This window comes from Schistocerca serialis, chromosome 3 (genome assembly GCF_023864345.2).
Source record: "Schistocerca serialis cubense isolate TAMUIC-IGC-003099 chromosome 3, iqSchSeri2.2, whole genome shotgun sequence".
Classification (NCBI taxonomy): Eukaryota; Metazoa; Arthropoda; class Insecta; order Orthoptera; family Acrididae; genus Schistocerca; species Schistocerca serialis.
This window is the reverse complement of record NC_064640.1, coordinates 338,960,571-338,974,687: the sequence shown is the minus strand read 5'-3', so window position 1 is coordinate 338,974,687 and position 14,117 is coordinate 338,960,571. Positions and strand designations below refer to the sequence as shown.

Genomic DNA, 14,117 nt, shown 5'->3' with positions numbered 1-14,117 from the left:
GCACCTGATGATCGAGCAATAAAGCCTCCAAAATTAGTTGCGGAATAAAAGGATACATTAGCTACAAGTGCAGCAGATTTTTAATTACATTATTATGAGAAACTAGTGCTCCCTGCCGCCGTTGGATAAGCAGCTGAGCAGCAAGTCGTATACTCCTAGCTCACTCGTTTGTTACATAGTTTAATTCTTAATTTCTTTGCGTGTTTTTGGTACTTGCATTGTTTAATTCATAAATTTCGGGCATATTATAGTATTTGAGAGTTGTAGCATCGCGTTTTAGTACCTGAATAGTGTAAATTCGCGTAGTCGTTTGTCTACTGTTTTTGTTTTGAACGGCCAGTGTCGGTTGGTCAGTCAGTGTGCTCCCTGCCGCCGTTGGATAAGCAGCTGAGCAGCAAGTCTTATACTCCTAGCTCACTCATTTGTTACATAGTTTAATTCTTAATTTCTTTGCGTGTTTTTGTACTTGCATTGTTTAATTCATAAATTTCGGGCGTATTATAGTATTTGAGAGTGTAGCATCGCGTTTTAGTACCTGAATAGTGTAATTTCGCTTAGTCTCCTTCCGCCGCCGAGCAGTGCCAGCAGTGCGCAAGTAGCAGCATTACTGCATTTACTAGGCAATCTTGTATTTTAATAACCGTTTAAATTTTGTCGATTTGTTTGTGCTCTCTGTAGATTAGTTCAGACGTTCTTTGCAAAACAGTTTTTAGCATGGATAGGGACTGCAACTGCTGTGTTCGGATGCAGGCTGAGTTGGCATCCCTTCGCTCCCAGCTTCAGGCAGTGTTGGCTTCGGTCACACAGCTTGAGGCTGTTGCCAATGGGCATCACTGTGGGGGTCCGGATGGAGGTTTGTCGGGGACGGCCAGCTCGTCCCACGCATCCCCTGATCGGACTACGACTGTGGTTGCCCGGGATACTGCCCGCATTGAGGCTGATCCCTCACCTGTGGTAGAGTGGGAGGTCGTTTCAAGGTGTGGCAGGGGGCGAAAGACATTCCGAAGGGCTGAACGGAAAGCCTCTCCAGTTTGTCTGATGAACCGGTTTCGGGCTCTGTCTCAGGCTGATACTGATCTTCGGCCTGACATGGCTGCTTGTCCTGTTCCAGAGGTTGCCCCTCAGTCTGCAAGATCCAGGCAGTTGCAGAGGGTGGGCTTACTGGTAGTTGGGAGCTCCAACGTCAGGTGCATAATGGGGCCCCTTAGGGAAATGGCAGCAAGAGAGGGGAAGAAAACCAATGTGCACTCCGTGTGCATACCGGGGGGAGTCATTCCAGATGTGGAAAGGGTCCTTCCGGATGCCATGAAGGGTACAGGGTGCACCCATCTGCAGGTGGTCGCTGATGTCGGCACCAATGATGTGTGTCGCTATGGATCGGAGGAAATCCTCTCTGGCTTCCGGCGGCTATCTGATTTGGTGAAGACTGCCAGTCTCGCTAGCGGGATGAAAGCAGAGCTCACCATCTGCAGCATCGTCGACAGGACTGACTGCAGACCTTTGGTACAGAGCCGAGTGGAGGGTCTGAATCAGAGGCTGAGACGGTTCTGCGACCGTGTGGGCTGCAGATTCCTCGACTTGCACCATAGGGTGGTGGGGTTTCGGGTTCCGCTGGATAGGTCAGGAGTCCACTACACGCAACAAGCGGCTACACGGGTAGCAGGGGTTGTGTGGCGTGGGCTGGGCGGTTTTTTAGGTTAGATGGCCTTGGGCAAGTACAGAAAGGGCAACAGCCTCAACGGGTGCGGGGCAAAGTCAGGACATGCGGGGACCAAGCAGCAATCGGTATTGTAATTGTCAACTGTCGAAGCTGCGTTGGTAAAGTACCGGAACTTCAAGCGCTGATAGAAAGCACCGAAGCTGAAATTGTTATAGGTACAGAAAGCTGGCTTAAGCCAGAGATAAATTCTGCCGAAATTTTTACAAAGGTACAGACGGTGTTTAGAAAGGATAGATTGCATGCAACCGGTGGTGGAGTGTTCGTCGCTGTTAGTAGTAGTTTATCCTGTAGTGAAGTAGAAGTGGATAGTTCCTGTGAATTATTATGGGTGGAGGTTACACTAAACAACCGAACTAGGTTAATAATTGGCTCCTTTTACCGACCTCCCGACTCAGCAGCATTAGTGGCAGAACAACTGAGAGAAAATTTGGAATACATTTCACATAAATTTTCTCAGCATGTTATAGTCTTAGGTGGAGATTTCAATTTACCAGATATAGACTGGGACACTCAGATGTTTAGGACGGGTGGTAGGGACAGAGCATCGAGTGACATTATACTGAGTGCACTATCCGAAAATTACCTCGAGCAATTAAACAGAGAACCGACTCGTGGAGATAACATCTTGGACCTACTGATAACAAACAGACCCGAACTTTTCGACTCTGTATGTACAGAACAGGGAATCAGTGATCATAAGGCCGTTGTAGCATCCCTGAATATGGAAGTTAATAGGAATATAAAAAAAGGGAGGAAGGTTTATCTGTTTAGCAAGAGTAATAGAAGGCAGATTTCAGACTACCTAACAGATCAAAATGAAAATTTCTGTTCCGACACTGACAATGTTGAGTGTTTATGGAAAAAGTTCAAGGCAATCGTAAAATGCGTTTTAGACAGGTACGTGCCGAGTAAAACTGTGAGGGACGGGAAAAACCCACCGTGGTACAACAACAAAGTTAGGAAACTACTGCGAAAGCAAAGAGAGCTCCACTCCAAGTTTAAACGCAGCCAAAACCTCTCAGACAAACAGAAGCTAAACGATGTCAACCTTAGCGTAAGGAGGGCTATGCGTGAAGCGTTCATTGAATTCGAAAGTAAAATTCTATGTACCGACTTGACAGAAAATCCTAGGAAGTTCTGGTCTTACGTTAAATCAGTAAGTGGCTCGAAACAGCATATCCAGACACTACGGGATGATGATGGCATTGAAACAGAGGATGACACGCGTAAAGCTGAAATACTAAACACCTTTTTCCAAAGCTGTTTCACAGAGGAAGACCGCACTGCAGTTCCTTCTCTAAATCCTCGCACAAACGAAAAAATGGCTGACATCGAAATAAGTGTCCAAGGAATAGAAAAGCAACTGGAATCACTCAATAGAGGAAAGTCCACTGGACCTGACGGGATACCAATTCGATTCTACACAGAGTACGCGAAAGAACTTGCCCCCCTTCTAACAGCCATGTACCGCAAGTCTCTAGAGGAACGGAGGGTTCCAAATGATTGGAAAAGAGCACAGATAGTCCCAGTCTTCAAGAAGGGTCGTCGAGCAGATGCGCAAAACTATAGACCTATATCTCTTACGTCGATCTCTTGTAGAATTTTAGAACATGTTTTTTGCTCGAGTATCATGTCATTTCTGGAAACCCAGAATCTACTATGTAGGAATCAACATGGATTCCGGAAACAGCGATCGTGTGAGACCCAACTCGCTTTATTTGTTCATGAGACCCAGAAAATATTAGATACAGGCTCCCAGGTAGATGCTATTTTCCTTGACTTCCGGAAGGCGTTCGATACAGTTCCGCACTGTCGCCTGATAAACAAAGTAAGAGCCTACGGAATATCAGACCAGCTGTGTGGCTGGATTGAAGAGTTTTTAGCAAACAGAACACAGCATGTTGTTATCAATGGAGAGACGTCTACAGACATTAAAGTAACCTCTGGCATGCCACAAGGGAGTGTTATGGGACCATTGCTTTTCACAATATATATAAATGACCTAGTAGATAGTGTCGGAAGTTCCATGTGGCTTTTTGCGGATGATGCTGTAGTATACAGAGAAGTTGCAGCATTAGAAAATTGTAGCGAAATGCAGGAAGATCTGCAGCGGATAGGCACTTGGTGCAGGGAGTGGCAACTGACCCTTAACATAGACAAATGTAATGTATTGCGAATACATAGAAAGAAGGATCCTTTATTGTATGATTATATGATAGCGGAACAAACACTAGTAGCAGTTACTTCTGTAAAATATCTGGGAGTATGCGTGCGGAATGATTTGAAGTGGAATGATCATATAAAATTAATTGTTGGTAAGGCGGGTACCAGGTTGAGATTCATTGGGAGAGTCCTTAGAAAATGTAGTCCATCAACAAAGGAGGTGGCTTACAAAACACTCGTTAGACCTATACTTGAGTATTGCTCATCAGTGTGGGATCCGTACCAGATCGGTCTGACGGAGGAGATAGAGATGATCCAAAGAAGAGCGGCGCGTTTCGCCACAGGGTTATTTGGTAACCGTGATAGCGTTACGAAGATGTTTAATAAACTCAAGTGGCAGACTTTGCAAGAGAGGCGCTCTGCATCGCGGTGTAGCTTGCTCGCCAGGTTTCGAGAGGGTGCGTTTCTGGATGAGGTATCGAATATATTGCTTCCCCCTACTTATACCTCCCGAGGAGATCACGAATGTAAAATTAGAGAGATTAGAGCGCGCACGGAGGCTTTCAGACAGTCGTTCTTCCCGCGAACCATACGCGACTGGAACAGGAAAGGGAGGTAATGACAGTGGCATGTAAAGTGCCCTCCGCCACACACCGTTGGGTGGCTTGCGGAGTATCAATGTAGATGTAGATGTAGATGTAGTTTGTGGGAAATTATGGCAGACTGCCGCTACAAGAAGGGGTATTTCTGAAAAATTCTCATTGAATGTTTGTTGGTAGATGTCCTAGAATACCCAAAGCTTCACCCATCCTTTCAGACATTGGAAATGGACTTTCCTGGAGAATGACTGCAGAAGTTTCGAACCACACAAAAACATGAATTGACTGGAACCTTGCTGTGGAAGAACAGACTTTCCTACGGCCAGAAGCATGCGGCAGCCTAACATAGAAAATCCAATCACAGTATGTTTCTGTGTTTATTTGTTTGATGAATGCACAAAGTGGCAAGGAGAGCAAGCCACAAATATGTAACACCACACTCCACCAGATGGCAAATGTACAACTGATGAACCCATAAATGTAAGCCATGGAAAAAAGATGGGCTGGAGAACAATTTGGAAGACAGTTCAGTTCGGTTGGAGCCTGGTAGAACGACATTTGGCACACACAGTTCTGTTCCACTGGAGTCTTGGAGGAGGACTGGAGCACTGGTGACTGCTACTATGAGATGATAATCACCAAATGTCAGTGACAGTGGCCATCACATCCTGACCACCTGAGACATGAGGAAACAGTCCCACATGGGCCACAATGGTTGCCACGAGTGAGTTGTCTGCACCAGACTGGGATTATGTACTCTGGCTAGTGTGTCATTCTCCATTTTGAGAGATACTAATCCTTTGTTTTCCTCAAGCCTCATCCCACATTAGATCAGAACTTAATTACATACAACACATACGTCTAGTGTCTAACTACCCAGAAGTTGATAAATACTTATCGTATTCAACCTGTCACTCAACTGGAAAGATTTTGCCATGTTGTTTACCTCTTGTGCAATGGTCCAGTATATGCAGTCACCAACATTAATATGTCATTGCTTGACAAGCCATATTTCTGTATCACATTCTTATTAGCCCTCTTTCTGAATTATATGCACACTGTACCAAGTTTTAATTGGCTTATAGTAAAAAGTCTGGCATCACACTCAATGAGTTAATTGAAGCCTTCACCATTATCTAACCCTAACAGTCTAACCATTCTAAAATTAAAGTACAATGTGTATTTTTATTAAATTAGTATTGCAGATACAACTTTTTGGCAACCACAGTATGGGCCAAGATCTTACGGTCCAAATTTTACAATAATATAAGTTTCTTTTAGTGCTGACCATCATACCTGTATTCCTTATTTTATTCTACCTTTACTTGGAAAGCTTGAGTTCCCGAATACCATAATGTTGCCATCACCTATACTTAACTTTCTTCCCCCCACCCCACAAGTTACAGCTTTCCCATCCACAATTTATAGTCAGAATATTTATTTCCACTTTCGTGAAATAATAAAGTTATTCACATGACTGTATGCATTACAAATTTATTTTTCCATCCAGTTGTGTTGCAACAGCTAAACATTCTTACAACAAACTTCAAATAGTACCACACTTCGCATTTTAAAATCATGGATGGTATGTGCTGGTTGATATTCTGTTTAAAAATCTGTTAACCTTTAATAACATTATTTTAAAGCTACCTTCTCTTCCTTCCAAGTTCTTACATTTCAATTTTTTTTTAGTTTGCAAAGAATAATCACATTGAAACAAGTGTAAACACTTCACTATATAAATAAATTTTCATTGCTTTGAAAGTGGCAGATTCCAAAGCAGAAAACTGAAGCTTGATTCAGAGATCTATTCACAGATACATAATAAGACACTCTTCAAAAATTAAAGTCTCTGAAGTGATTCTCTCTCTTTTCTATAACAACACTGGTTTAGAAACACAATTATGTATCTATCTAATGCAGTCTAAAGAACTCAACAATACATCTTTACTGATATCATATAAATATCAATAAAATAAAACTGAATAGGGATCTGAAACAGATAAACTACAAAAATATATATATATATATATATATATATATATATATATATATATATATATATATATATATATATATATATAAAAATACTACATTAGGACAAACTTCTAGCACAATGAAGTGCTATATGGAAGTTCCTTCTATGCATAGCATATCAGGTGTGATATATGTAAGCGCTGTTTATAATTATTGGTAAGACAAAACTATGTTTTACCTGAATGAGTCCAAGTATAAGCATATTTGACTCAGTAACTCAAATGGCAGTTCAGCCAAATGCAGCTGCTGTTGGTCAGAATCTGAATGTGATTCTTCAATGCTGTTAGCAGTCTCCTTGAATCCAAAACTTTCAAGCTCTTCACTGTGAATCACAGATGCTCCCAACTTACATGGGTGCAATCTTTTAATACTGTATGTGCAGCCATACTGTGCTAATGGGCAACGATATTCCACCCATCCATCCAATCCACCTTGAATATCGCAGTGTACATTCTTATAGTGCCAACCATAATCATCTCGTCTGAACTCCTGAGCACATAAGAATGTGTATATGTCCATTGGTTTGCTCTGACTTCTTGGGAGTCTATCAATGGTAAGACTTAATGAAAACGACAAAGGCAGAACAACTGAAGAAATCTCTGAAAAAGTATCAATACCATTTTCATTTGCATTACTGTGCTGCTCCACAGCTTCTGCCTCAATATTATTTGACAATGATGTACTGGAAACTGGTGTCTCATTTGACACAAAATTATAGACTCTTTTGTTTGTGGAAGAACTGCATTGCTCTTGATCAGACTCAAATTCAGTAACATCATCGCTGCTGCTGGTGTTCAGCTGACCTAAAAAAAATAAACAATAGCAAAAATAGTGTTGTATGAAATAAAAATATTGTCTGATAGAACTGGGAGACTGCGACAGAAATTACACGTAACTCATTGGTATGATAGTAGCTTTTGAAACTGTGCTCATACAGAAGAGGGGTAACTATATGGTGGTATGAATGGCATAATGAAGAAACCGTGATTCACCTTAACTTTGAAATGAATTCCAGCAAAAATAATAAATGAGAAATATGAAACTGGTTATTTCCACTAACTACTCAAGGAAGTTACACAGTATGAATTTGGAGAGATTGTACAAGATATATGATATTATGTTGCAGACCACTGAAAGAAAGGAAGATGACAAGCTGCCAATAGCACAAGGTACTAACAAGCAATGAAGAAGGCAGAGGAAGTGAAACAGCAGCATATGTGGGTGTGTTGGGGGGAGGGGGGGGGGGGGCAGGGGGGGGGGAGGCACATGTGCATGGGTGTGGATACAACAAATGTTCAACATTTATCTTACAATTCACTGCATTTTAACCCTGACTAGGTAACACACTTTTAAAGATTATGCGTAACCCATTCAAATCAATTCAAATTATTAAGGTGGTTGTGGCCATCAAATGAACTGTAAAACAAACAATAATTTTTAAGGAGAATACACATTAGATTGAAACACCAAAATTTTAACTTGTGGCCAACAGTATAAACATAACTCTATTGGCATATTTCCACAGCTATGTGGTGTTAATGTTAAAATGAATTGCACAACACTGTAACTCCACTAGAGAATTTCCCATCAACAGATATATGTATCTGTAGGTCACTACTTCATTGCTTTTTTTATCTTCTAGACTCTTACACAACACTTCAACATAGAGATTAGTGATGCTTATTCCTCCTCATTGCTACTTGTATTCTGACTAAGGCTTGTCACTATGCAAGTACAAAACAGTGGTATTAGTTTGCAAGTGTGCAAGACATTAGTTATTAGTCCTATTCCATCTGTAGATATGCAAGCCCACATTTCTCCAATTTTACAATACTATGTGCTTCATGGTTCACCAACATCCAAAATTTATTATCCAACAATGAATCTTGTAGATGTAAGACCTCTCACATTTTAATTCAAATATTTCATCACTGTATTAAGACAAAAAAGCTGTGAGGACAGAGCATGAGTCGTGCTTGGGTAGCTCAGATGGTAGAGCACTTGCCCATGAAAGGCAAAGGTCCCAAGTTCGAGTCTCAGTCTGGCACACAGTTGTAATCTGCACTAAGTTTCAAAACTTTTGTAGTTTTTCTTTGTGTGCTATATATCTCAAAGTCCACAATAAGCGTTGTTTGTGAACATCATACATCCAAACTGAATTTATAGTGCCATTGGATGTTCATGGAATTTTCAATACTTAAGCATATCCAAACACTGTTTCTGTTACCTCTGAGGACAGCAGATAATTAATAATCTCCTGACCATGTAGTGTTGGTTCCTAATTTCTCAGTGAATTTTTTGAGATAAATTCAAAACAAGCAAATCTTGGTCCCCATGATGTAAGCAATATCAGAAGCTGATTTCACCAGAAAATAATACATACATCCCTCATTCAAAAATGTTCAGTTAGAAAATGCTTATTCAAACCAGCAAATAATACACTCCTGGAAATTGAAATAAGAACACCGTGAATTCATTGTCCCAGGAAGGGGAAACTTTATTGACACATTCCTGGGGTCAGATACATCACATGATCACACTGACAGAACCACAGGCACATAGACACAGGCAACAGAGCATGCACAATGTCGGCACTAGTACAGTGTATATCCACCTTTCGCAGCAATGCAGGCTGCTATTCTCCCATGGAGACGATCGTAGAGATGCTGGATGTAGTCCTGTGGAACGGCTTGCCATGCCATTTCCACCTGGCGCCTCAGTTGGACCAGCGTTCGTGCTGGACGTGCAGACCGCGTGAGACGACGCTTCATCCAGTCCCAAACATGCTCAATGGGGGACAGATCCGGAGATCTTGCTGGCCAGGGTAGTTGACTTACACTTTCTAGAGCACGTTGGGTGGCACGGGATACATGCGGATGTGCATTGTCCTGTTGGAACAGCAAGTTCCCTTGCCAGTCTAGGAATGGTAGAACGATGGGTTCGATGACGGTTCGGATGTACCGTGCACTATTCAGTGTTCCCTCGACGATCACCAGTGGTGTACGGCCAGTGTAGGAGATCGCTCCCCACACCATGATGCCGGGTGTTGGCCCTGTGTGCCTCGGTCGTATGCAGTCCTGATTGTGGCGCTCACCTGCACGGCGCCAAACACGCATACGACCATCATTGGCACCAAGGCAGAAGTGACTCTCATCGCTGAAGACGACACGTCTCCATTCGTCCCTCCATTCACGCCTGTCGCGACACCACTGGAGGCGGGCTGCACGATGTTGGGGCGTGAGCAGAAGACGGCCTAACGGTGTGCGGGACCGTAGCCCAGCTTCATGGAGACGGTTGCGAATGGTCCTCGCCGATACCCCAGGAGCAACAGTGTCCCTAATTTGCTGGGAAGTGGCGGTGCGGTCCCCTACGGTACTGCATAGGATCCTACGGTCTTGGCGTGCATCCGTGCGTCGCTGCGGTCCGGTCCCAGGTCGACGGGCACGTGCACCTTCCGCCGACCACTGGCGACATCATCGATGTACTGTGGAGACCTCACGCCCCACGTGTTGAGCAATTCGGCAGTACGTCCACCCGGCCTCCCGCATGCCCACTATACGCCCTCGCTCAAAGTCCGTCAACTGCACATACGGTTCACGTCCACGCTGTCGCGGCATGCTACCAGTGTTAAAGACTGCGATGGAGCTCCGTATGCCAAGGCAAACTGGCTGACACTGACGGCGGCGGTGCACAAATGCTGCGCAGCTAGCGCCATTCGACGGCCAACACCGCAGTTCCTGGTGTGTCCGCTGTGCCGTGCGTGTGATCATTGCTTGTACAGCCCTCTCGCAGTGTCCGGAGCAAGTATGGTGGGTCTGACACACCGGTGTCAATGTGTTCTTTTTTCCATTTCCAGGAATGTATTTTCTACTAGAAAAAGGACAACAACGACACTGTACAACTGATCAACACTCGCCTTAATTACAATTTATTCACTCACAAAATAAAACTGGTGTTAGTTCAGAGCACACATTTCCACAACAGAGGCAATGATGGTCTTCAGTGATCCAGTACATCACCACTTCCAAGCAACAAAATCCATCTAGTCTACAGATAATTTTCTTATCTGCCACAAATTCCTTCAAGGTTTGAAATGACAGTAAGACCTGACTGCAAAAAATCTGAGGATCAAAATTTCACCTAATTTGTGAGAGCCATATCATATACAGTACCTTATACCACCTACCTAAAAGCTGGTTGTCTGCCTTTGGTTGGCATGGATAAGAGTGGTGATTCATCTTGGCAAGGAAGCAATAAGGCCTTCATAGGTCACTTGAGGGAGTTGGCACCACATCTGCACACACAAGTCACCTAATACTCGTAAATTCTAGGGAGTTGGGGTGGGGGGGGGGGGGGGGGGGCGTCGATGAGCTCTTTCACCATGTTCAATCACATACCAGATGTGTTCAATCAGGTTCAGGTCTGGCGAGTTGGGGGGCCAGTACATCAATTGGAACTCACTACTGTGTTCCTCGAACCACTCCATCGCACTCCTAGCCTTGTGACATGGCACATTATCTTGTTGAAAAATGCCACTGCCGTTGGGAAACATGACTGTCATGAACGGGTGTACGTGGTCTGAAACCAGTGTATGGTACTCCTTGGTCATCATGGTGTCTTGCACGAGCTCCACTGGACACTTGGGTGCCCACTTGAATGTTCCCTAGAGCATAATGGAGCCACTTCCAGCTTGTTTCCATCCCACAGTACAGGAGTCAGGGAGCTGTTCCCCTGGAAGGTAATACATTCGCACCCCTCCCATCAACACAATGAAGGTATGGATATTCATCAGACCATGCAATGCTCCACCTTTGCACCAACATTTAGTACCAATGGTCACTTGTCCATTTCAGTCATAGTTGTTGATGTCATGGTGTTAACAATGGCACATGCATGGGTGTCAGCTGCGGAGACCCATAATTAGGAGTGTTTGGTGCACTGTGCTTTCACATGCTTGTACTCTGCCCAGCATCAAAGTCTGATGTTAGTTCCACCACAGATCACCATCTGCCCTGTTTTACCTACAACATCTGACATCTGTAATGAGGGGTAGCCACCCAAATCCACAATGTCTGGACATGGTTTTACCTTGGGTTCACCACGCATTGAAGACACTCACCTCAAACACCCGATGAGTCAAGCAGTTTCTGAAACGCTCTGAACTAACACCTGTCTTATTCTGTTAGTGAACAAATTGTAATTAAGGTGAGTGTTGATCAGTTGTACAGACCATTATAATCTGCCTTCAGTCAAACACAAATGGATCATGCACCTCTCCCTTTCTACACATGAACAGCACACACACTGGTCCTACATGCACCATGTGTGCCTCTAACAGTCATTCCTCACCAGGTGAAGCTGCTATCACCTGGACAGCTTTCTATTGATAGTAGGTTGGTGGTTGTAATGTTCTGGCTGATCAGTGTAACTAAGCATCATTGAAAATTGTTTTCCCATTAACATCATTACACACAAATTCTGAGAGAAACAGGAAATTCTTTAAAGTGGGCAATGTCAGTGGTTTATGGTACCTTTTTCTAATGTTTTTTGGTGAAAGCTACCTAATCGTTTGCCACTGCAGATTATACTGAAACGATTAAGGTGTTACTTGAATAAAATAAAGAATAAAACTGTATATTTTATCACATATCATGAATTTATTGAAGATCATTAGACCTCATAATCTGAATTAACAGTAATAACATAGCTTTCATATCTAAAAGAAATCAAAGAACACCAGCATCACAATACCCAAATCATTGCACCAGCCAAACACAAATATGATATGTTCAGGGCCACAGCACAGAGGACAGGCACACAAAAAACTGAGAACCTTAAAGCAATCGCATGGAACAATCCATATTCAACAAATAAGATGTATAGCAGAATATATTCTAACAGCACAATGGAAAAGACAATAGACAATTTTGATGTAAATAAGTATATTGTACTTGGGAACAGTGAATCAAAAGGCACCAACAGATTTAAGAATAAGATGTGAATACAGAGCTTTTCTTCCCCACAAAAAACGATCTTTGTAATCAGTTATCATCACCTGGAAGTGACCATCATAGCAGTAACAACTTCTCAGCAAATAAGAGACTGAAGGCGGAAAAAAAGGCAATGATAACACTGTAATACAATATGAAATATTTGCACATTAGTTATGTGCAATTCCCAGAGAAGACTAAATAGGCAAAAAGACTCAGCCCAGTAGAAATCCTTGGATAATGCACGAGACATTAAAATTAACTGACAAAGGAGAAAATATAAAAATGATGCAAATGAAGCAAGTTAATGGGAGTACAGATGTCCAAAAAATGTGACAGACAGAAAGTGCAAAGTGGTAAAGTAGGAATGGCTAAAGGAGGAATGTAAAGCTGTAGAAACATGTATGACTAGTGAAAAGATAGATGTCACCCGTAGCAGAATTAGAATTAAGATATACCTTTGCAGTAAAGAGAAGCAGCTGCATAAATATCAAGAGACCAGATGGTAAACCAGCACTAAGCAAAGAACGGAAAGCCAATAGTTGGTAGGAATACACTGAAGGGCTATATGAAGGAAACGAACTTGAAGACAATTTTATAGATGGGGAAGAGGAAGTACATGAAGACAACATGGGAGAAATGACATTGTGAGAAGAATCTGACATAACACTGAAAGATCCAGGTCGAAACAAGATCCCTAAGTAAAGGACATTCCTTCAGTTTTATTGCAACTCTTGGGAGAGCCAGCCATGACAAAACTATTTCACCTGGTGTGCAAGATATGTGAGACAGATTTCAAGAAGAATGTACTAATTCCAACCCAAAGAAAGCAGGCACTGACAGAAGTGAATATTACTGAACTATCAGTTTAATAACAAATCATTGCAAAACATTTACAGAAAGATTGAAACACTGATAGCGAACCTCGAGGAAGGTAAGTTTGGATTCTGGAGAAATGTAGAACCATGTGAGATAGCACTGATCCTCCAATTTATCACAGAAGATAGACTGAAGAAAGGCAAACATGTGTTTACATCATTTGTAGATTTACAGAAAGCTTTTGACAATGCTGATTAGGACATACTATTTGAAATTTTAATGGGAGCAGGGATAAAATGCACGGAACAAAAGATTATCTACAACTCGTATACAAACCAGACTCCAGATATAAAGAGAAGGGAGAAGAAGTTAAAGCCCTGAGATTTGCCAATGACATTGCAATTCTGCAAGAGATGGCAAATGACTTGAAAGAACATCTGAATTGTATGGATAATGCCTTGAGAAGATATTATAAATTGAACACCAACAAAAGTAAAAGAAGGATACTGAAATGTAGTCTGAGGGAATTAGATTGAGAAATGAGACACTAAAAGTAGTGCATGAGTTCTTTTATTTGGCCAGCAAAATAAGTGATGATGGGAGAACTAGAGAGTATATAAAATGCAGACTGGTGATAGCAAGAAAAGCACTTTTAAAGAAGATAAATTTGTTGATATGAAATATAAATTTAAATACTACAAAGACATTTCTGAAGGTATTTGTCTGTAGTATAGCCTTGAATGGAAGTGAAACATGAATGATAAACAGTTCAAGCAAGAAAAGGGTAGA

At 42.3% G+C, this 14,117-nt stretch overlaps 1 protein-coding gene across 2 annotated transcripts in view; it reads right to left on the bottom strand.

Moving 5' to 3' along the window:
- The window catches only part of LOC126470150 (F-box only protein 30-like), an 85,655-nt gene that overhangs the window by 47,562 nt on the left and 23,976 nt on the right, over positions 1-14,117 (bottom strand). For both annotated transcript variants that reach the window (XM_050097763.1, XM_050097765.1), the window contains exon 5: positions 6,698-7,322. In XM_050097763.1, the coding sequence (XP_049953720.1) occupies positions 6,698-7,322 (625 nt within the window). The remainder of the gene's footprint in view (positions 1-6,697; positions 7,323-14,117) is intronic.